The sequence below is a fragment of the Anolis carolinensis genome, chromosome 4 (genome assembly GCF_035594765.1).
Source record: "Anolis carolinensis isolate JA03-04 chromosome 4, rAnoCar3.1.pri, whole genome shotgun sequence".
NCBI classification, from domain to species: Eukaryota; Metazoa; Chordata; class Lepidosauria; order Squamata; family Dactyloidae; genus Anolis; species Anolis carolinensis.
Window position 1 is genome coordinate 181,849,632 of NC_085844.1, and position 25,129 is coordinate 181,874,760.

The following is a 25,129-nucleotide window of genomic DNA, read 5'->3' on the forward strand; positions in this document are numbered from 1 at the left end:
ACAAACATACCTCAATTAACAGAGTATCAACAAAAGGGGCTTTTTAAAAAAAAGTGTTTTATTTCTCTGCAGCCCCTGCTTTCCTCCTTGTCTTCTGTTGCGTTCTAAATTAGGAGGATGAACAAGGTCTGAAAAAGCACAAACCTGAAATTTGCAGAAGCATTTACAGAAAACATTACAGGGCGCCCCAAAAGTTCCATACATAGGAAAAATTAAATACTGTACTTATATTACATATTTTATACTTTCAGATTTACAACACAACAGGGAATATTTTGTACACATTGTGTAAAATTTTGTAATGGATATCTTGTAAATAAAGATATACTTAACAACTTCCCACTTTCCTCATATATGGCAACTTTTGGAACACCCTGTATAATAAAGCTTGAATAGGAATGAGCAGGATTACTACTCTAACTAATCCAACTGTAGCCATGTATGCCTTCTTATACTCTAGGCCCCCATCTACACTGACCATAGAATCCAGTAAGGAGCTGTGGTGGTGCAATGGGTTAAACCCTTGTGCTGGCTGAACTGCTGACCTGAAGGTTGCCAATTCGAATCCACAAGATGGGGTGAGCTCTCGTCTGTCAGCTCTAGCTTGCGGGGACATGAGAGAAGCCTCCCAGCAAGATGGTAACACATCCAGGCGACCCTTGGGCAACGTCTCTGTAGACGGGCAATTCTCTCACACCAGAAGCAACTTGCAGTATATTCTCAAGTCGCTTGTGACACAATTAAAAAAATAGAATCCAGTTTCTGAATCCAGGTTATCTATTTCAACCTGGATTATATGATAATTGAATTTAAAGCAGACAATCAGCATTCAGAAATTGGATTAAATGGCTATGTAGATGGGGCCTAGTGGAGGCCTATTGGCCAAAGGCTACTACTTACCAAAGGCCATGTGTCACAGACAGAACGCCACCAAATAAGGTTCAACACAGTTTATTAAAGTTACAGAACCAAAAATGCCCGTAAGAAACAAAGGGCTAGGCAAACACTTGCCTTCAATGTGAAGAGATACTAAAAACGGTTCAAAAGATAAACCGGATTAAACAGGAGTTTAATCCGGGTTAAATCAAAAATGCTTACTTCAGCCTGGCACTTTAAACAAACAAAAGTTGGTAAACAAAGATTCAATGAAACACAAATAACTGGCAGCAGATTCTTCTCTGCTACTCAAAAGCTACGATTGAGTAACTAAGTTGTTACTCCTCCGTGCAACAAGCGAACTCCGGGTCCAAACACATCAATCAGGGTAGCAGCGGTCAGCAGGGTCCCAATCCGGTCCAAGGTCGAAAGCCAGGTACAGACGTCTTTAGTTCACCAGTTCCACCGATAGCCACAGAAGGGATAGTCCGAGGTCGTAGTCAGTCAGTCAGTCCAGCGTCAATCCAGAGTAGGCAATTAATGTCCGTCAAAAAGACGACGGAGGTCCAAGGTATTCAGCAAACGAATCACACCCGTCTTCAGGAATTTCCCCAACAAGAGCCCAAGCGTTCGTCCAGATTACCTTGCCCAACGCAATTAGCCATTGATTCTAAACCCCATTTTATGCCAGTTCATAACTCCTCATCACTATCAGCTGCTATCCTAATTCCAGGTGCCTCATCATCATCATCCTCATCAGAGCTAAAACACCTTTGACTACGCCCCACAGCATCCCCAGCTGTGGATCCCGTTCCATCCCTCCAGCCCGTCCACGGGTCCGATCCTGCAACCCGCCAGTCGCCTCCCATGCTATCATTGCCGGTGACACCCAAATCCTCCCTCACATGAGTCCATTCCATGTCATCCTCCTCTGAGCTAACCATCTCTTCCTCCATTCCCTCGGTAAAACCCTCAAAGGAGTCTTCGTCTGTTGGTTCTGCAAATAAGTCTCGGAGCCGTTTCCTTTCGCGCTCCTCAAGAGAGTCTGACTCTCGAGGAGTCTTACGACCTCGTCTCCCAGTATCGGAGCCATAAGGCTCAACCATAACACCATGAAAAGTACAGGGTGTCCCAAAGACTCCATATTAGTAATAAATAAAATACACATATTTTTATACCTTCAGATAACCTAAAACTGGCATGGGCAAACTTTAGCCCTCCAGGTGTTTTGGACTTCAACTCCCACAGTTCCTAACAGCCTACCAGCTGTTGTCTAGCCTGGATGTTACTAGGATGATATAACTACTTAGAATAACATCTATGCTGGACTAGTGCTGAGCTTTGGCATAGAGTGCTACCAGTATGCAGATGATACCCAGCTACTCTTGCGTCTTGAACCTGGGACAACCACGATTCCTGAGAACTTTAAGCTGTGTTTGGAAGCAGTGATGAATTGGCTGTGAGTGAGTAGACTAAAAGTGAATCCCGCAAAAACTGAGATGCTCTGGCCCGGCCAGTCACGAGAGTTAATCCAGTCACTGCCTGATCTCGATGGGGAAGTTCTGGTTCTGTCTGCTACTGTTAAAAGCCTTGGGGTTGTGTTGGACTCATCGCTGACGATGGAGGCCCAGATCACTGCCATAAGTAGTAGGCCTTTTTTCATCTTCGCCAGGCAAGGAAATTGGCATCCTACCTTTCGACAGAAGCATTGGCAACGGTAATCCATGCAACAGTCACCACTAGGTTGGATTATTATAACGCTTTATATGCCGGCCTTCCAAAGAAAAAAACCGAGAAGATCTGAATGGTCCAAAATGCGGCGGCCAGGCTGCTAACGGGATCATCTATAAGATCCCATATTATACTGATTCTGAAACAACTGTATTGGCTACTAGGCTTGCTCAAATAATTCGTTTTCCCCGTTAACCGTTATTAATTCGTTATTTTCGTTTGTTTTGAAGCAATATACGGCATTGGTTGTCCACACGTCTGGATATCGCGGTTTCGAATCGCGAGAGGCCGTTTTTCGTTATGTCGTCGTTTTTTTCGTTAGGAAAAAAAGCTTTTGCAAATCACCCAAACTCCCACCATTCAGGCCCTTTCCTTTTGCCCCTCAGCAAAAGGGGCGTCACGGGCTCAGCCAATGGGAGGGGGCGAGGGGGAAGGAGGCCGAGGAGGAGGAGGAAGACGGAGGGGGGAAATGGCCGCCGCCGCCGCCTCGCCTCAGCTCAGGCCTGGTGTCTCTCTGTGAGGCGGGATGGAGCCGGGAATGGAGAGACCGAGAGAGACAGAGAGGGGCCCGGCGGTGAGGTTTTGACGTCTGTGCGAAGCTAGGCAAGTGGGGTTTATATATCTGTGGAAGGTCCAGGGTGGGAGAAAGAACTCTTGTCTGTGGGAGGCAAGTGTGAATGTTGCAATTGGTCACCTTGATTAGCATTGAATAGCCTTGCAGCTTCAAAGCCTGGCTGCTTCCTACCTGGGGGAATCCTTTGTTGGGAGGTATTAGCTGGCCCTGATTGTTTCCTGTCTGGAATTCCCATTTTCTGGGTGTTGTTCTTTTACTGTCCTGATTTTAGCTTTTCTGTAGCTAAAAATGCATATAAAATTGATTCTATAGGGAGGATAAATGATTGGATTTCAACTCCTACAGCTTGGCTTTTTCTGCCAATAATGGTACCCATCTTGGATATTGTAAGGGATTTTTATTATTATTATTATTATTATTATTATTATTATTATTATTATTATTATTAGACCTTGCTCCCAGGAAGGTGCCTTCGCTGTGGCTCCCAACTTATCTATCTACCTTTCCACATATTCTCCACATTGTGTGGATGTGTATGTATATTATATATATATACATGAGCCCCGATGGCGAAGTGTGTTAAAGCACTGAGCTGCTGAACTTGCAGACCGAAAGGTCCCAGGTTCAAATCCCGGGAGCAGAGTGAGTGCCCGCTGTTAGCTCCAGCTTCTGCCAACCTAGCAGCTTGAAAACATGCCAATGTGAGTAGATCAATAGGTACCGCTCTGGCGGGAAGGTAATGGCACTCCATGTAGTCATGCCGGCCACATGACCTTGGAGGTGTCTATGGACAACACTGGCTCTTGGGCTTAGAAATGGAGATGAGCACCAACCCCCAGAGTCAGACATGACTGAACTTAACGTCAAGGGATACCTTTACCTTTACCTATACACACACACACACACACAAACACACACACACATATGCAGGGACTATATATATATACACAGTATATATCACACACACACCAATTTAACAAAGTTTCAGCCACAAAAACAAAGTTTCTGAAGTAGAACAATGACTTTCACAGTAAAGACAACCCAATTTAACAGGAAATAAGACTTTCAAAGCAGGAACAGATTTCTGCAATTATTAAAAAATGGTTTATTATAAAAGCTATGAAAATTCGCCAAAAATCAGAGGATAAGGGAAACGTTCCAAATTTTGGTGAGCTATCAGTGTTAAATGTGTTCTACCACTGTACCAAGTTTGAAGAAGATCACTCAAAAAATGAGGGTGGGAGAGTCCTGTAAAGTCCTCTCCCTCTGTGCTGTTTTTGGGAATTGCGCATGCGCGTCCGCCATTAACGAATTAATTTAGAAAATAACGAATTTTCGTTAATTTCGAAATTTTTTGGGGGCAAAATTCGGAAATACCTTCAAAAACGAAACGCTGCCCCCCTCTACTTTTGCAACGAGTTTAGAATCAAATTTTTCGTGGATCGATCAAGCCTATTGGCTACCAATAGAACATCGGATCTCTTACAAGATACTGATCCTGACATTAAGAGCTCGAAATGGTAGTCAGTAGTCACCTTGATCCTCCCAGGAAAATCTATACGTACTGGGCCCTAGGGAGGTACACCTGGAAGCTACAAGGCGTAGAGCCTTTTTGACCTATGCTCCAATTCTGTGGAACACATTGCCTCCATATATTAGAGCAATGTCGGAGTTGCGACCTTTTGTAAAAGCACTCAAGACTTGGCTGTTTGGTTCTGCATTTAAGTAAATCAGATCTAATTTGCCAAGTAGTCACTGTTGAATGTTTTTATATTGTGGAATGATATTTTAAATTGTAAGTTGCTCGGAGCACTCTGATGGAGAGTGACTAATTAAGAAATAAAGTGAAGTGAAGTGAAGCGAATTGAATAATAATTTGTAAAATAGTGCTACAAGTATTACAGGAACACGGATTGCTGGGTTTTATAGTGTCCTTGTGGAAAATTTTCTTCCAAATGCTTTGGTCTACAGAAAACAGCATTTTGTGTATCTCAGCATTTTGCTCCTCTTTTGTCCCTGGATTGGTGCCTTCACTTCTAGTTGTCCATATGTATCTGGAGCCAGGTCCCCTTTTTCCAAGAAGGGCTGCAGCTGGTATTCCTGGTTCAAATCCTGAGAATCATGTACCGTATGAATGTATTCCAGTTTTTTTATCGTGTTCATAATTGCCTTACAGTGTCATAAGCGAACTGAGAGTACAAGTTGTAATGTATTTGAAAACACAAACAAAGTTTGGGGAAAAAACAACAACTTGGCATGATACCAAATGTCCTTTGACCAGTAGCTGGCCATTTGGAGTGCCTCTGGTGTTGCTATAAGAAGGTCCTTCATAGTGCATGTGGCAGGGCTCAGATTGCATTGTAATAGGTGGTCTGTGGTTTACTCTTCTCCACACTCACATGTTGTGGACTCCACTTTGTAGCCCCATTTCTTAAGGTTGGCTCTGCATCTCGTGCCAGAACGCAGTCTGTTCAGCGTCTTCCAAGTCGTCCAGTCTTCTGTGTGCCCAGGAGGCAGTCTCTTATCCAGTCACAGCCACTGATTGACGTTCCAAGTTTTAGCCTGCCACTTTTGGACTCTCACTTACTGAGGTGTTCCTGCGAGTATCTCTGTAGATCTTAGAAAACTATTTCTTGATTTGAGGCGTTGGCGTGCTGGCTGATACCCAAACGGGATGGGCCGTTGTCAATGATGTCAATGCCTTGGTCCTTTCATTGCTGGCTGCTACTTCCCAGTGGATGTCAGGTGGTGCAATGCTGGCTAAACAGTATAATTTCTCCAGTGGTGTGGGATGTAGACATCCTGTGATGATGTGGCATGTCTCATTAAGAGCCATATCCACTGTTTTAACGTGGTGAGATATATTCCACACTGGCTATGCATATTCAGCAGCAGAGCAGCAAAGCACATCGGCAGATGTCTTCACTGTATTTGGTTGTGATCTCAAGGTTGTGCCAGTCAACTTTCGTACGATGTTATTTCTAGTGCCTACTTTTTGCTTGATGGTCAAGCAGTGCTTCTTGTAAGTAAGGGCACGATCCAGGGTAGCTCCCAGGTACAGTAGAGTCTCACTTATCCAACACTCGCTTATCCAACGTTCTCAATTATCCAACCCATTTTTGTAGTCAATGTTTTCAATACATCGTGATATTTTGGTGCTAAATTCGTAAATACAGTAATTACTACTTAGCATTACTGCATATTGAACTACTTTTTCTGTCAAATTTGTTGTATAACACAATGTTTTGGTGCTTAATTTGTAAAATCATAACCTAATTTGATGTTTAATAGGCTTTTCCTTAACCCCTCCTTATTATCCAACATATTTGCTTATCCAACATTCTGCTGGCCCGTTTATGTTGGATAAGTGAGACTCTACTGTATTTTGGTGTGCTGCAATGCTCCAGTGGGATTCCTTCCCAGGTAATCCTCAGAGGTCGAGATGTTTGTCTGTTCATAAGGTGAAAAGCACACGTTTGCGTTTTAGATGCATTAAGAATCAGTTGGTTTTCCCTGTAATTCCAGTGCATTCCAGTGACTCTCACTGTTTTGGTTGGGTTTTATTTCTTTCTATCTGAAACAACCCTGGTCTCAGTCTGCTTTGTTAGTTGATGCCTGAATAGGCCTGGGCAAGCGCAGCAATGGCCTAGCAGAACTTTGTGTAAACAGTTCACAGATTAGTGTTGAGTGACAGCTGGAATTGTGGGGATTGAAGTCCAAAACACCCGGAGGGCCAAAGTTTGCCCATGCCTGCCCTAAAAAAATGCTGCTGTCAGAAGAAGAGTTTATTTAAATAATCCTTGTGACTGGTTTAGGGTACATTTAGCTACCATTTCCCCATGTTTGGCGGCTCAGATACCCTAAAACAGGGGTCCCCAAACTTTTTAAGCAGACGGCCGGTCCACGGTCCCTCAGTGTTGGGGGACTGGACTATAGTTTGAAAAAAAAATACAAACAAATTCCTACGCACACTGCACATGTCTGCACAATACAATATTTAAAAATAAGAACAATTGTAACCAACATAAACCTATCAGAATTTCAATGGGAAGTGTGAGCCTGCTTCTGGCCAACGAGATAGTCAAGTTAGTTAGGATTGTTGTTGTGTGCTTTCAAGTCATTTCAGACTTAGGCGAGCCCTGCCCAAAAGAATACTTCTGTCAAAAGAAGAGTGTATCGAAACAATCCTCGTGGCTGGTCTGGGGGACATTTAGCTACCATTTCCCCCTATACATAAATTACAGCAAGTGACAGATGTTACAGACAATAGACAAGCATACTGTACAGTAATTACTGTGCCGAATCTCCAAAATAGTTCAATGTCTCACAGAGGAATCTCCCTCCCTAACCCATTCCTATTGCCCGCCTTCCCTCCGGAACGTTGTTTCGGGCGGAACCTTGGTGGCGGCGGCGGAAGAGGGCGGTGTTACACGCTGCGCTTGGAGGGGAAGCCAAGGGGAAAGGGCGGCGGGATGGCGGCGGGGCACTTGCCGCAGTTGTGGGGCGCGCTGGGGCTGAGCCGAGGGGCGCTGGCGAGCCGCCTGACCCCGCTCCGGCCTCTGGGCCTGCTCCTGCCCCCACAGCCTCGCTGGCTGCTGCTCTCCTCCAGCCGCGGGGCGAGCGGCGACGGCGGGCTGGAGGCCAACCCTTTCTTCGAGAAGTACCAAAGCAAGATCGAGGACCTGCGCAGGTAAGGAGGGGGAGGAGGAGGCCCGCCCTACAAAACCGACCAAAACAAGGGAGAGGCTGGCGATCGCCCTTGCATTGCAGCCCTTTCCTTGGCAAGATTTGTTCGCCACGGCCTCCTGTTGAGGCTGAGAAGGTGTGACTCCCCCAAGAGCACCCATTGCGTTTGCAGAGCTGAGCAAGGAGTTGGACCCGGAGTCCTTGGGGTGTATCTACACCAGGCCTGGGCAAACTTTGTCCCTTAGGGTGTTTTGGACTTCATCTCCCACAATTCCTAACAGCCGGTAGGTAAATCAAGGGTCCTGAAAATTTTTAATCCAAGGGCCTGTTCACGGTCCTTCAGACTGTTGGAGCGCTGGATTATGCTTTGAAAACACATGAACGGAATTCCTTTGCACATACCTTATTTGTAGTACAACCCCCCCCCCCCCCCCCGAAAGAACAATGCAATGTCTACAATTAAGAACAATGTTAACTAACATAAACCTATCCACGTTTCAATGGGAAAGGCGGGCCTGCTTTTGGCTGATGAGAGAGTCAGGTTCATTACGATCGTTGTGTGCCTTCAAATAGTTTCAGACTTAGGGCAACCCTAAGTCTAAATTTTAGGGCAGGGTGCGGGTAAATTACTTTGGAGCATCCAGCCTATGAGCCTTAGTTTGTGGACCCCTGGTCTAAATACATCCTTGGTCTCATTGGAAAAAGAATAGAAGAGGAAGGATTTGAACACAGATTCCAGTCTCCGTTCAACTTTCAGACCACATCATACCATTAAAATAAGATTCAGCCTTTATTCTTGTTATGTGTCTTCCAAGTTGCTTCAGATTTTTCGTGACCCTAAGGCAGTGGTTTGCAACCTGTGGTTTGCAACCTGTTTTGGCCTTCAATTCCCAGATATCCTAACAGCTGGTAAACTTGCTGGGATTTCTGGGAGTTGTAGGCTGAAACACCTGGGGACCTACAAGTTGAGAACCACTGCCCTAAGGCAACCCTATTCTGTTTTTTTTATTTTTGTCAAGATTTGTTCAGAGGGGGTTTGCTATTGCCTTTCTTTGACTACTAGAGAGTTTGACTTCCCCTAGGTTACTCAGTCTGTTTCCACATCTAGGTAGGAATTCAGACCTAGTTAAAACATATTATACTGGCTCTGCAGCTTTCATTGTCATCTGATTAAGTTGGCAGCAATCCGCAAAAACGTATGCCAAATAAAACTTCTTGTCTTCAGTGTATTACATACTTATTTATCTCTTTTTGCTTGTAAGAGACTGACAGGGTTTCATCCTCTGTCTCTACATATGACTGTTAATCCTGAGTTCAGAAATTATTAGCATGAGGGCATGTTTTGCTCATTTGGAAGGTGCCATAAATAAGGAAGTGTTTCTGCAGTTGTTTTCCTCCCTTGTGTGCTACTCAACCATGTGCCTTATCTTCCAGATTTCTCTCATGGCTGCCTAACCTGCTTACATTGTAAATATAAACTGTGTTAAAGGCCTGTTCTAGCAAACCATACGCCGTTTAGAGATTTGTGGAAAGGAAAAAACTGAAGTAGGTTTAAATTAACTATTAACTGTTTTAACTTTTTTCAGATCTAACCCAGATATTTTTGAATCTCGAATGGAGAAAAGGGATGAAGTGAAAAAACAGCCAGTTGGACATTCAAACCAAGCAGAGTTTGTCAAATGCATGGAGGAAAAGGCAAGACCAATTTCAGTCCAGTGCTTTATTTAATTAAAAGGTTGACATAGGTTCAGAAAATGTTCTGATTGTTTGCAATGGGCAGAAGACACAGGTGCATATTTCTATGTATTTCAACAGTGTAAAGCCAAGATCCCAGCTCCTTTCATGTATTTACTTGTGTATTCCAGTTTGTTTTTGAAATATTGCCTCATCAAACTCTGCCATTCTTCAGAAATATGATATAACATGCTTACATGGCACAAGTGTTCTCTCACATTAAGTAGGTAAATTGATTAAATGTCCCAGCTTGATTATTTTTATACATGTCCACTTGTGTAGTGGAAAAATGTCAGTCTTGATTCTGTATCAATGTTACGTAACTTTACACATGCTTAGGTACATAGTGGAGAGCTATGGAATCCGTCTAGTGAATTGAAAATATGTGTATCAGGGTGTCAGCAGGAGTGTCCTGATAGGTTATGAGCTTTACTGATGCTCAATGACAATCCCTAGCTGTTGTCTGTGTGGGCATTCAGAGCATTCGGTGCGTATAGGCACCCATTGCTCATTCTTCCAGATGTATATCAGTCCCAATGTGTATTTATCACTTTGCTAGCTGCCCTACAAAATAATGTCAAGGCAGACCATTCTTCAATTTGGATGTTGCAAAACTTGTCAGCTCTGTTTTTCTGTATATATATCCACTGAGGTAGACATAAGTGCCATGCTGAATTCCAGCCATCATCCGTAGTATTAGTAATATTAATATTTAATTCTTACCTACTTCATCAGATTAGTGGAAGAGACTGATTCTTAATGCTGTTTTAAATTCAGACAGTGTATCCTGCTATTGAATCTCTTCTGGCAGGTCATCCCATAGTGTGGGGGTGGCTGAAGAAAAAGTCCTCAGGGTGACAGTCCTGGCTGATTGAGGTAAATATCCCCCACAAGACCTAAATATTAGGGGCGGATTATACATGAGAAGGTGGTCCTGTAGGTAACCTGGATCCAAGCCATGTAGCGTTTTAAAGATAACATCAGATATTTTGTACCTGGCCCAAAACTAATTGGAATTAATTGGAGTTGTTTAAAATTGATTATAATGTGACCACTTCTAAATGTGCCCATAACCAGCTTGACTGCAAGATCTTGAATTACTTGATGTTTCTGAACTTGGTATATGGGTAGCCATATCTCAAAAGTCCAGCTCTGAAGTTCCAACCCATTCACATTTTTTAGATCCTCCACATTTAGGAAGGGGTGCAGCTGGCATAACAGATGAAGCTGATAGTAGGCACTCCTGGCCATCACATCTGTTTGGGCTATTCTCTGTAGCAATGGATTCAGAAATACCCTCAAACTGTAAACACAGTCTTTTGGGGTAGTGTAACCCCATCCAGGACTGATTGCTACACCTCCAAACCCAGGTTTGGATCCTTGACAGTAAGCGAGCTCTGGCTTTTGGGATTCAGCTTCAGTCCTGCACTTCCATCCCATCCAGTCCATTTTCTTCTCCAGGCATTCATTCAGAGGAGGCACACTGTCCTTGGCTATAGCCACTTTTGAAGGCATTGTTGTGTACCTTCAGGTTGTTCAGATTTATAGCAAACCTAAAGTGACCCTATGAGCAAAACTTAAAAAACTTTTTTGTGGTAAGGTCATAAGGGGTTTTTCTTTGCTTTCCTCTGAGAAAGTGTGAGTTGGGTTTCCATTGCTGAGTGGGGAATTAAATCCTGATCTCTGGATTCATAGACCAATTCCTAATCTACTATACCAGTGTCCCCAAACTAAGGCCCTGGGGCTAGATACAGCCCTCAAGGGCCATTTACCTGTCCCCAGCCCTAGACGTTAGACTTGGGGTCACCCTAAGTTTAAAATGACTTGAAGATACACAACAACAACAATTAACTTGACTTTCTTACCAGTCAAAAGCAGGCCCACCTCTCCCATTGAAACACTGGTATGTTTATGTTTGTTAAAATTGTTTACTATTGTAAATATTGTATTGTTTTTTCATGGGTTTTTTTGCACTACAAATAAGATATATGCAGTGTGCATAGGAATTCATTTGTTTTTGTTTTTTTTTCAAACTATAGTCCGGTCCCCCAACAGTCTGAGGGATTGAGAACTGACCCTTGGCTGTAAAAGTTTCAGGACTCCTGCACTACACCATGCTGGCCCTAAAGAAGTTTTATTTGGATGTGATCATCCTATTGACAGAAAGCTAGCTCATGCTTCTGGATGATTTTTCCCAATAATTTGATGTAGATTTTAAGCAGCATTGGAGATAGAATTATTTTACAAGCACAACCAACACAGTTGTCTTAGGTTCTGGATAGATTGCAAGGGACCTTATCCCATGTTTTTCATCTCTTAACTGGTGTGGAATCATTAATAATGTTATCCATGTCACACAGAAATTGAGGATAGAGATGTTGGCTGGAAGACAAAAAAAATCAATATTAGGCAATACCTTTTAGAAGGGAATTCAAAAGTAATTGAATATTATACAAGTTTTCAGATTCTCCAGAACACTTTGTCAAGGGGGGAAAGGGGTGTGTATTTCAAACCATGAAGTTGGCATCTGTTTACAGTCTTAAGATAGAAGTGTGTAGTGCCTGGAGACTATAAACTAATGCGCACTGCATGCCTTGGATATCTGCCAGCCGTCATCCCATAGTTTCCTACTTTGTTTATCATCTTGCCGACAGAAGATCTAGAGAATTCAAAAGCTTGCACAATGTTTTCTAACTTTTGGATTTGCCTACTACAAGGCTATTATCTTAATATGGATTTTGAAGTTGATAATACAGATATCTATATTGGCCCTGGAATATTCAAGTCTTTTATTCAAAAGTTAAGTGCAAGGGATTATGTCATAACCACTGGTGTTTTCATTTTCTATGTATAACTTTGCATCACTAACTGCAAAAGGGTTTTTTTTTGTGTAATACCAAGAAAGCAATCATACCAGCCTGGAAACAAAAAATATTGTCTGAAATCCAACTGCATGTCAAAATTAAATTAGACTGATTGAATCAATGGGATTTACATAAGGTATGAATCACCATACCACAATAAAGACCCCACCTATACTGACATATAGTGCAGTTTGAAATTGCATTATATGGTGATACTACACTGTCCATACAATACAGTTTAAAATTGCACTATACGGCAATGTAGATTAGGCCTCTGTCATGGGATATAATGGAGTTGGGACTAGCCAGCACAGAGTAGCTATGGGAGTTGTAGGTCAAAGTATCTGGAGGCCTATTGTTCTCCATGACTGATTTCAGCCAATAGGTTTAAAATGATAAGCTGTATTCAAAACTTCCAGACTCTGAAGTTCCATAAAAAAATATTTGAATTTTTTACTGTGAGGAAGCAAAACGGTTTTTAAAAGCAAGAAGGCATCCTAAGAATAAATATTTCATTAGTAATACAATAGAATCTCGCTTATCCAACCTTCGCTTATCCAGTGTTCTGTATTATCCAACACAGTCTGCCTCCCACCCAGATCCACAGCTGTTTCTCTAGGCAGCAACGTGCAGTGGGCCAACATGCCCAACAACAACAAAAGTGCAGCCATGTTCCCAAACAAGTGGCAAACTTGTTGTAAAACATGATGTTTTGATGCTTAATTTGTAAGATCATAATATAATTTGACATTTAATAGGCTTTTCCTTAATCCCTCCTCATTATCCAACATTTTCACTTATCTAATGTCCTGTTGACCCGTTTATGTTGGATAAATGAGACTCTAAATACAATTTTGGTGGAATGCAAGTTTTACAGCTGATTCAATTATGTAAAATTGTGGGAAAGGAAAGATTGTAGAAACATTGTTTCTAACAAGATATGTATGTGTGTTTCTTTCAGGCTGAGGACAAAGTAGCTTAACAAATTTGTTATGAAAAACATCACAACAACATAGCAGATAGCAATTTTAAAACTCGCCTTTTACTATCTAATTCTAGGCCAAAGAAGTAAAAGAAACCAAAAAGGGATTCACAAAAAATAAGGTAAGATGGTATTTTCATTGAGTAGCTTTTTGTGGTTTTGTTTCATTTGTATTTAGTCTATTTGCTTTATTGTTATGAGCCCTGATGTAGTCCTTTAATGTGCAAATTGGAAGTGGATCTTAAGGGAACCTGAATTTCACTTGCTGTTTATGCATTTATTTTTATGTATTTATATATCATATTTCATCGGCTGTAGGGTGCACTTTTTTGCTGATTGAGAGGCTTCCAAACTGGATACACCTTACATTCAGTAGTTCCTTAGATTCACTGGTTTTGTAGTGTTTTGTGTATGTGTGTGTGATATATATCTATATATATATCTATCTTATCTCAGAGAGAGAGAAGATGGACGTGAAGGAAGAGGAAGAGACCAACCTCCAATAGCTCTGCCAGCCCCTTCACCGTTTTATCCTCAGCCAAATGACTGTTTACCATCTGGTTAACCTAAGCATTGCTTCCTACTTCCACTGCCTCCCCAATGGGCCCATGAACTTAATATATATTTTTCAGTTTTCTTCATACTCTGTCCTCACCCCACAGTAAAGATTGCACTACAAAACCACATTGAAGTAAACAAAAGTTATCATACATGCAGAAAAAAATCCTAAAACCGAAGCTTCAAAAATGAAGTGTTTTAGATTTGGTAAAATACAGCAATTTATATTGTGCTTTTGTTCCAGCATGAGTTACTGTTCTTCAATCTTTTCTATATTTATGGGGATATGGGTTGAGTATTCGTTATACAAAATGCTTGTTAATTTGGATTTCAGATTTTGGAATATCTACATTTTCATATACATACGTAATGAGGTATCTTGGAGATGGAACCCAAGTCTAAATAAGAAATTTATTTGTGTTTCAAATACACCTTATACATATAGCCTGAAAGTAATTTTATGCACAATATTTTTAATAATCTTGTGCATAAAACAAGGTGTGTGTACAGTGAACCATCAGCAAAATTGTCACTATTTTAGTCAGCCATGCCATTAATTTAGGATTGATTTTGGGTTTCAAGATAAGGAATGCTCAGGTATCAGTACATTTGTATTATTATTTTAAAGGTAATACCTTTGTATTATTGTATCTGTATTTATTAACCTTAAAAAAAAATCCCTCTCACACATATACAAAGGCACATTCGGTCTCTTGTTTTGTTTCTTCTATCAGCTGTGGAGTATCATAACATTTTGTTGTTATGTGCTTTGAAGTAATTGCCAGTTTGTGATACTCTTAAAGCAAACCTGTCATGGGTTGGGTTTTTTTTTTGTCAAAACCTCTTCAGAGGGGGTTTGTCGTTGCCTTCCTCTGAGGCTGAAGGTCACCCACTGGGTTTCAATGATCAGGTTAGGAACTGAGCCCATATCTCCAGAGTCCAACATAGAATCATAGAATAGTAGAGTTGGAAGAGAACTCATGGGCCATCCAGTCCAACCCCCTGCTAAGAAGCAGGAAATCGCATTCAAAGCACCCCCGACAGATGGCCATCCAGCCTCTGTTTAAAAGCCTCCAAAGAAGGAGCCTCTACCACGGCCCGGGGGAGAGAGTTCCACTGTCGAACAGCCCTCACAGTGAGGAAGTTCTTCCTGATGTTCAGGTGGAATCTCCTTTCCTGTAGTTTGAAGCCATTGTTCCGTGTCCTAGTCTGCAGGGCAGCAGAAAACAAGCTTGCTCCCTCCTCCCTGTGACTTCTCTTCACGTATTTGTACATGGCTATCATGTCTCCTCTCAGCCTTCTCTTCTGCAGGCTAAACATGCCCAGCTCTTTAAGCCGCTCCTCATAGGGCTTATTCTCCAGACCTTTGATCATTTTAGTCGCCCTCCTCTGGACGCTTTCCAGCTTGTCAACATCTCCCTTCAACTGCGGTGCCCAAAATTGGACACAGTATTCCAGGTGTGGTCTGACCAAGGCAGAATAGAGGGGGAGCATGACTTCCCTGGATCTAGACGCTATTCCCCTATTGATGCAGGCCAGAATCCCGTTGGCTTTTTTAGCTGCCGCATCACATTGTTGGCTCATGTTTAACTTGTTGTCCACGACAACTCCAAGGTCTTTTTCGCACACACTGCTGTCAAGCCAGGCGTCCCCCATTCTGTATCTTTGCATTCCATTTTTTCTGCCAAAGTGAAGTATCTTGCATTTGTCCCTGTTGAACTTCATTTTGTTAGTTTTGGCCCATCTCTCTAGTCTGTCAAGATCGTTTTGAATTCTGCTCCTGTCTTCTGGAGTGTTAGCTATCCCTCCTAGTTTGGTGTCATCTGCAAACTTGATGATCGTGCCTTCTAACCCTTCGTCTAAGTCGTTAATAAAGATGTTGGACAGAACCGGGCCCAGGACGGAGCCCTGCGGCACTCCACTTGTCACTTCTTTCCATGATGAAGACAACGCATTGGTGAGCACCCTTTGGGTTCATTCGCTTAGCCAATTACAGATCCACCTAACCATAGTTTTGTCTAGCCCACATTTTACTAGTTTGTTTGCCAGCCAACACTCAACAACGGCACCATTCAAACTGAATGTTTCTATTCAAATTGAACCCTGTGTAATTTGTTTCAGACGCTTGATTCCATACTTAATGTTGAAATGATGAAGCATAAGAAACCCGAAGACATAAAACAGGTGACAAAATATTGTGAATGTGTAATGATTGCATTTATTTGAGACTCCTTGTATTTTCAGCGATGGCTTGTGAAATAAATTGAGCCATTTCTTTCTTCCAGATATGGAAGCAATATTACTCTGGGGAAGACACCGTTTACGCTGTTATTCCTGTGAGTGGAATTGAGATTCAGTGGTGTGAGTTTGTTGTGATTGAAACTCAAAAGTCTGTTAAGTAGATTTAATACTTCTTGCCCTTAATTGTTTTAATGAATCTGACAATAGAAGTTGCTGAAGTAAATGGAAGCATTCATGGCTTATGATGCAGTTTCTTTTGATCAGACAGTACAGTAGGCCCTTGGTATCCACTGGGGTTTATTTTCTGGACCACCCCCCTCCCTACATGAATATCTAAGTGTGTAGTTACTTATGTCCCATTACATACAATGGCATAGGAAAATAGTGGCCCTTATATAATCAAGGTATTCTTTTTGGATTGTTTCTATCTATCTATCTATCTATCTATCTTCATTCAATCTCTGGAAAGTTGAATCTGTGGATATGGAATGCTGACTGTAGATTCTTTGATTATTTTATTTTGAACTGAATGACAAAACGTCTCTGAAAAAACTTGTTCCTTTTTTATTTTCTTAAACACACCTCACTTTCTTCCACCCTTAAAATTAATGTATTTAGAAAGAGATGCCTCAATTTCTGGGGTTTTGTAAAGCTTCAGAGTACACTGACTTTCAAGAAAATTCAATTTGAAAGGAGAACAAGCTCCATGCTGTTGTTCTGCTGAACCCTAGTTATATACAGTAGAGTCTCACTTATCCAACATAAATGGGCCGGCAGAACGTTGGATAAGCGAATATGTTGGATAATTAGGAGGGATTAAGGAAAAGCCTATTACACATCAAATTAGGTTATGATTTTACGAATTAAGCACCAAAGCATCATGGTTAACCACAAATTTGATAGAAAAAGTAGTTCAATACACAGTAATGCTATGTAGTAATTACTGTATCTACGTATTTAGCACCAAAATATAACGATGTATTGAAAACATTGACTACAAAACTGCGTTGGATAATCCAGAACGTTGGATAAGCGACTGTTGGATAAGTGAGACTCTACTGTATTTCCAGATAGGAATTTTCATATATGTGTGTAAGCCCTGCTAATGTTGGTAGCTGAGTTCTTGTGAATTGATATTAAATTATAGAAAATCTTTTCAGGATGACCGAGACGTGAATATTTTTGTCTTGTTGAATTGGGATTTTTTTTAACCCAAATTAATTGTGTGTATTTAATTATTTTAGTTTAATTTCATAAGTTAAAATCCCTGTCAGGGGGGTTACCACTGCTTCTGTTGTAATGTTGATGTTGATTATGGATGTGGTGTAACATGTGGTTCATTTTTGTATTTGATTTTTATAAGTGTAGTCATGCTGATTTTTGGAGCCACCATAAGTGATTTGAAATATATAGTAGAAATGTTTTAAACACACTGTCCTCTGTCCAGTGGTGAGAACTATTCAAACGTGTTCATTCCCCTTTTCTTACCAAAGGGAAAGACTTATGATTTGATGTGGAAACGAATTCAAAACTGCCCCTCTGTAAGTATGGTATATGTGGTCTTAATAGATTTTTATAGCCACAACTTTAGCATCTCTGTTAATTCTTGTACTTCTCTCCTAGTAAAAACCTGATTGATAGTAGTTTATCGTGAACATTTTTGGGGATTTGGATCTGCAGGCATTCCTGGGTTACAAACATCTGACTTACAAATGATTCATAGTTAAGAACATGGGTAAGACAACAATAAGTGAGAGAAATCTACCTCTAGGAAGGGAAATTCACTCCTGGAAAAGTTATCATGGGGGAAATGTGTCTCCACTGAAGCTTCATCACCAATCCTTGTTTCCACAACAAGCTAAATTTTTCAGAATCCAATTATCACAGGGACAAAAGGTGAGGTGAAATCTTCTGAGCAGGGGCCCAGACAACAAAACAAACACTACAGGAGTGTAAACCCTTGAACAAATCTATAGAACCTTTCTTGTTCGTAACTTGGGGACTTCCTGTATTGTCCATGAAGGATTTTGGTCCAAATGTAGTGAGTAGGTATGAATACAGCTATTGTACAAAGTGTACTTATACTCTTACATTACAAGGACTTCAGTTCAATACATTAGCGCACTAAGGAACTCTTGTGCGGGCTTTCCTGGGACAGTTCTTGTACAAGTGTTAGATAGACCAATTTGGGAGAAATTTGTCAAGAGCAGTCAATGTTTCCTACAACTGCAAATCTATGATAAATGTTATTTGAAAAAAATGTGTTGAAGCTAGGCAGCATTTAACAAAGACATGATAAAAGCCTTGTTGACATCCAAAAAACTGATTCCAAAGACAGCTTGATGCTATGTTAGCAGATGGGAGATTGCTATGAAGAATTTCTCTCCAAAAGTCTGATGCAATTATTTCCTTTCAGTTGCTGTGTTGGAACACTTGCCACTTGATTATTTCAGCTTGTCATGCAATTTACAGGCCTCTATTGATAAGTTTTGGGGAATGGGGCAGAGAACAAGACCAAGTGGGAAAAATTTACACGTGCCTAGCTTAATGAAAACTACCACTAAGATTTCTCTGAAGGCAGGGGATCTATGAACATGATCTTTCACATAATTTTTATAAATGTGATAACAGCAGGAGAGAGTGGTGATGGTGAATTATCCAGCACTGCTCTCCCATGGGGTGTGTGCCTGCGTGTTTTACTTGTAAAGTAGATAAGTCAGGGGAATCAGAGTAATCATGTCATAATGTTTTTGACTTGCCAAACAAGTGCGATAGAAAGCATGTTGAAATTACTATATTTACACAAGTCTAACACTCACCTTTTTGGCTAAATTTCATTGCTGAAATTGAGGTGTGCATTATATTCAATAGCACATTAGAATCATCTGCCTAAATCTGCCTGCACGGTTGGGCAAAAGATCCCAGCTGGGAATGGACAATGGAGAGAGAGCGGTGGCCATGAAAAGGCTGGCGGGAAGCTGATGGTGGAAATGAAAAGGTTGTTGGGAAGGCTTGACAGAGGGGTGCAGATTCCAATCAGGCTTTTCGCAGCCACTGCCGCCTCACATTACATTCAACAGCAAATCCTTTATGAAAGTCCAAACCTTCAAAATTAATGTGCTCATTGTATTTGATGATGCATTGTACTCGAGTAAATACTGGTCCATAAAAGATCTTGTAACTTAATTTTTTACTAGATTGTTCGTTTAGTGATTTCAAGGCAGGTACTATTTTCCACTCTAACATGGCCTACTTGGGGTAGAAACAAAATACAAATGCTTCAAATCACTGAACCCATTCAGCGAATTCTCAAACTCTTCAATAACCAGATTTACAATAGACATTGCATTTCAGAAGTTGCAGTGAGACTTCAGATCAAATGATAGATTTTTTTTAAAACCCTGGAATGCCGACTCTTGGCTTTTCCATGTTTGAGTTCATGTTTGGCAAGGTGGGGAATGTATGGCACTCCACATCTCTCACCAGTGTTGGTCAACATAACCAGTGATGAGGGATGATAGGAACTGGAATCCAACCACTCTTGAAGATCTGTGTATTTCCCATTTCTGCAGTCCAGCTGAGGCCAAAATGTGTTGCACAGAAGCAGCCGTAACTAAACCAATTGGGACTGAGAGATTATTTTCCAAAGGCACACTTAGAATTTGTCTTTATAATTTAAGTTTTTCTATCTCAGACAGAAATCTCATTTTTAAAAACAAAAACAAATAATAAGTAATGACCAAATAAGCAGTTTGATGTCTCTCTCCCACTAGTTTCTTTATGCTCTGCCAAGGAAGGAGGGATATGAGTTTTTTGTGGGTCAGTGGTCAGGAGCTGAACTCCACTTCACATCTCTGATAAATATTCAGGTAGGTAAAAAGAGAAATGGATTATCAAAGACAAGTTCAACATAGATGTGATTTTCAAGTGTGTGTGTGCATTTAAATAATTACAAAGTATCACAGTACTTGCATTGGGAGAGTTTTCTGTTATATGAACCTTTTCTCATCACATGTTTGATAGAGCAAGAGGTAAACATTTTATTCATTAGGTGGTCTTTACAAGGAGACTCATAAAGTAGTCAGTCCTTCATTTTTGTTTCAAGTGGAGTAGCCTTTTTCCAAAACAATAAGCATCAATAGTCTTTCTCTCAACCATATTCTTTATTACTGCTATATTAATTATCTGAACAACTGAATACAAGGATAAAAAGAGCTTTGGTAAATCAAAGTGAAACCTATCTAGACTAGTGTTCTGTTTCCAGAAGTAGGACTTGAGTTCATTAGCATCTTCTGCTCATTTTCCGCAGTAACTGGTACTGAGAAGCATATTACATCTTAATGATGGAGGTAAGATATAGCCATCAGGACTAGTAGCATTAATAGTCTTGTCCTTAATTAATATGTCTAACCCCTTTTAATGTCATCTATCATGGTGACTATTATCCAGACTGATTGAACAGTGGTTAAATTCAAGTGATCATATTTTGCCTGTTATACACAAATGAAGCTTTCGGTGAAACCATTGCAGGAAGCAACAATTTTAAATTAACTAGAATTTTCAATACTTGACCCATCTATTTGTCCTAATCCAAAGGTAAAAGGGAAGATGTTCCTCACATGGTCAAAAGGGTGTTTCACATCTCTTGATTAAGCAAGATGTTACAATTTGATCTTTCAAAGTAGTAGTTAACTGATAACTACAGTATTGCTTTACTCAATAGTGTCCTGCAGTATAAAGTATATCAGTGTACATGTCACACTGAAACCTAACTTACATGTTTTCGGAATTTCTATGCTCCATCAAACTTTATCATGTTGGAATGATTTGTTTCCTCATTGGGTGCTCATGTGTGCTTTTTCATTCACCAAACCATTCAAATGACTTGTTAATTAATTAAAATTCTGACTTTTGATCTTCTGTTGAAGAGCCATATTATTATTTCTGTTTGCTGCAGACACGGGGTGAAGCTGTTCCCAGTCAGTTGATCTTATATCATTATCCCGAGCTTCAAGAGGAAAAGGGAATTGTACTGATGACAGCAGAAATGGATTCTAAATATTTGGTAAATAGAAACATACCCCCCAGTAGTATCAGTGGAAAAGACTGATTAAATTATAAAAAAAGGAAGGGTGATTACATGATGTGCCAGTGGGATGTCTTGTTCGACATTTTAAGTATTAATAAGAACATTGTGATCCAAGTATTAGCATGGATTAAAAAGATAAATTAATGTTCAGTTTTGTTCTTGATTTCTTGGAAGGGACTTGGAGCCAATTAGCAGTGTACTTGTTGAATTTGCAGTAAGCTTCTCTACATACACAAAAACACAAGATTTCATATCATCTTAAAGATTATGTGAAATTGATTGAGCCATTGTGTTGATGAAGTCAATTGAGCCATTCAGCATAATTCATGATTCTGGGTACCTGACAAACTCCCTGACCATGTCTCTGTAAATTCAAATGACTTTTCCTTGCTATGAGGCATGGCGTGATTTAACTTTTAATGACACATTGAGAATACTCCAGAACATCAACCCTGGTCAATGTTTGCAGCATATACATATGCATTTTGTGAGTTGTATTAATGTCTTTATTGAGTCAACACAACGTTCGCTGATATAATTCATAATATAACGAGACAGAGAAAAAATGAAATTGAAATAGTCTGTGTACAACAGTAGATCAAGTGCAGAATGAACATATGTGAGAGGCTTAAATTAAAACTCACATCTCATTTTATTCAGTATGAGCTCTTGCTCCCATCATAGTTGGCCAGCCTGCCTAGGGCTAATGAAAAGTGGGGATTCCAACAACACTTGAAAGAACAATGTTTCCGAGTGTTTTATCTGCAACTTCTAAGGGAGGATGATCTTCCCTGTGCTGAGAAGTATGTCTGCGTCTTGATCCCACTTTTTAAGTAAAGGAGCATTCAATCACAAAATTTCCCTCTTGCATTCTGAAATTTTAAGTGTTGGAGAAGTTAGTGCTGCATCTCAGTACCATGAGATGGAGCTGAGGAACCTGTCTGACATCCCAGTGCAAGCATGTGAACCTTTTTGTTCTCCACCTGGATTGTGGAACTATTAAATACACCCTGGAGACTGCTGAAGTTGAATCATACTCCGATTTCTGAACTCCAGACTTTGGGCCAGAGCTTTCCAAACTGTGTTGCTGTATAGTTAGTGTTTTGGCTGCAATTTGTAAATGTGTTACACAAACATAACAAGAAATGACAAAAATCTTAGAAATGTATATTATCTTACACATCATATTTTAAATATATATAAATGAAATACGTTGTGTCCCCATACATTTCTATACTACAATTTATGCATGTGTGTATTTCTTCTAAGGGTTTGTTAGTAAAACTGAATTACTGCGTTCAAGATGATGCATGTATAAAAAGTGTGTCACCAACATGAAATGGTTGGAAAGCTGTGCTTTAAACTTAACTCATAGGGTTGTTATAGAACTGACAAAGGCTTCTAAATCTTCTAACAGCTTGCATTGTGCTTTTTCTATTTGAAAATTTCCAGAGTGTGCAAGAAGCTCAGTGCCTTGCCAGCCAAGTGCAGCTTTTTTATGCCACAGACCGTCAAGAGGTCTACCAATTGGTGGAAACATTCAACCACCAGCCAGCTGAATTTAAGTATATGTCTGTAATAGCTGAACTTGAGCACAGCAAAGTTGGGGATGAACTGAGGCCTCAGGAAGACCCGCCGTCACCTTCAGCTTGAGAGGGTCAGTACTCATGAGCAGAGATGACAGACGTGGCAAGTGATCCTGCCTTGGGACTGAAGTGTTGCCTCACACAGAAATAATCCAAATGGGACGGGGTGAGGTCAGCATCTGATGGGGAGAATAGATCTTATGAATTGGTGGAGCCTCTAACACTGCCGCATTTCTATCTGAATGGTAGAGGAAATGAGGAAAGAGTAGGCTTTCATGCTCACCACATTTCTTCTCCCCTATTGCACACACTTCAGTGGCTTTTCAAATTTATGGAGATTTTCAATATCAGCAAGGAAGGAAAATGGGAGATAGGAGCCAGAAGAGACTAGATGTGGTGAGTTCCTAAACACAAACATGTTTAAAAGAAAAGATAAGAGATTCATATAGCATCATCATTTTACGTGAAATTTTGCTGCTTGAGTAAAAAGTACAATTTCCCTCACCATGAGGCTTAAAAATAATAATAACAAATTGAGAATAGCAAAAGAACACTTTGGGAAGTCTCTTGAGCATGACTAATCATAACAATTGTTCTTTATGCAAGAATTGTAACTATTAACAGTTGATTAGATATTGTCCCCTAGGAAAAAAATATTGAATGTGTACTACAATGTTGCCTATCTTACATAGGTGAAGGGAAACGGTTGTATTTATTCTCTAAAAAGAACAGGTTTTATTCCCTACCAATAAGGATCATAAATATTCTGTTAGAATAGCAAACATGCACAAACATAATTCTTTGAAGCAAGAGAAATTTCCTGTTATCTTGCTTTCTCCCTGCTTGAACTGCTTTTCTGAAATGGGTGAATTCCATCTCGTTAGATCAGGCATGGGCAAACTTTGCCCCTCCAGATGTTTTGGACTTCAACTCCCACAATTCCTAGCCAGCTGTAAGCTGGCTGGAATTTCTGGGAATTGAAGTCTAAAACACCCAAAGGGCTAAAGTTTGCCCATGCCTGCCTTAGATGGTTTGTTTCTGAAACTTATATGAGTGAAAAGGAGACATTGAGCAGGTTCAGGAAATCCTGGCTACTAATGAACTTGATATTGCACAAACTAGACTTGGCAATGTAGCCAGATAATGCAGATTCTGATGTTAAATGTAGTTTAGTAATGACTATCAGTCCCCTATCTACATTGTAAACAGCCAATGATCACTAATATGGGCAAGCAAGGAAAATTGAGAAAATATTTTCAATTTTAAGACTATATTCTCAAACAGAAGTTTTGAGTTTGAATCTTGCACTCCATGCCCATACCTATCTACAATATTTCTCATGCTGGATACAGAGACAAGAAAATCTCCCCTTTTTCTTCTATTGAGGGAAATGATTTCCTTTTATGATTTTTATATATGCGCTTGAATAACTTTAGATTTTTTTTTCATTCTCTTGAAAACCAAAGTATTATATAATAACTTTTGAGACACCTTGAATGGAAAACAGTTAATTGCTGAATCATGTGTGACATTTGATTTTCAAAGCTATATACATTTATATATTAATAAACGTTGTTTGGAACAAAATGCCTGCTTTACTTTCTGTTTTTGACATGCAGCTCAGAGTTGGTACCATCTTGGGAAGAAGCGTTTTTGTTTTGTTTTTTCTTGTGAGAGCAAGGAGCGGGGAAGCTTATGCCAAGAGCTCATCAGTGGCTGGTGGGGCATTGAATGGATGATATATTCAGTATATTTTCAAAAATATCTGCCCTGTTAATATGTGATACCTATTAAACCAGCAAAAACCATTAATTCAAGGAAACAGTGGGGACTTGGATTCTGAGGTGTCCTATCGACAAGGACAAAAGTAGTGTTCACTGGATGGAACAAATGGAACAAATTTTCACTGCATGGAACAAATAAAGGAAAAGAACAACATAAAGGAAATCCTAGGTGATTTAAACATTATGGCTTCATTGGGTTCAAATGCACCAATGGTTCAAAAATTGGAAAGGAAAGCGCGTGGGGGAAAGAGAACCAACAAAATTTGAAAATATAATATTAAAAGAACTGACTAAAGAAGAAAATGAGTATCAAAGTTATAATTAGTATGATATACAAAATATTAATAGAGATTAAAGGGGGATAAAAGGGATAAAAACAAGGGAAATATGGGAGGAAGAATTGGGAATAAAAATAGGAGAAAGA

General features: G+C 40.2%; 1 protein-coding gene across 3 annotated transcripts; it reads left to right on the plus strand.

Annotated features, from left to right (window-relative positions):
• The first annotated feature begins 7,485 nt into the window (after positions 1-7,485).
• atpaf1 (ATP synthase mitochondrial F1 complex assembly factor 1) lies at positions 7,486-24,508 on the plus strand. 3 transcript variants are annotated; one of them, XM_008116362.3, is made up of 9 exons: positions 7,486-7,871; positions 9,454-9,562; positions 13,525-13,569; positions 16,127-16,189; positions 16,291-16,341; positions 17,740-17,787; positions 20,020-20,115; positions 21,204-21,311; positions 22,788-24,508. In XM_008116362.3, exons 1-9 carry the CDS (start codon positions 7,501-7,503, stop codon positions 22,986-22,988), a joined length of 1,092 nt encoding a protein of 363 aa, XP_008114569.2. In that variant the 5' UTR covers positions 7,486-7,500; the 3' UTR covers positions 22,989-24,508. The 3 variants fall into 3 exon arrangements, with proteins under 3 accessions (XP_008114569.2, XP_016851230.1, XP_008114570.1); XM_016995741.2 differs by lacking the exon at positions 16,127-16,189 and having other exon boundaries at positions 7,591-7,871; XM_008116363.3 differs by lacking the exons at positions 7,486-7,871; positions 9,454-9,562 and adding an exon at positions 10,384-10,477.
• The last annotated feature ends 621 nt before the right edge of the window (positions 24,509-25,129 follow it).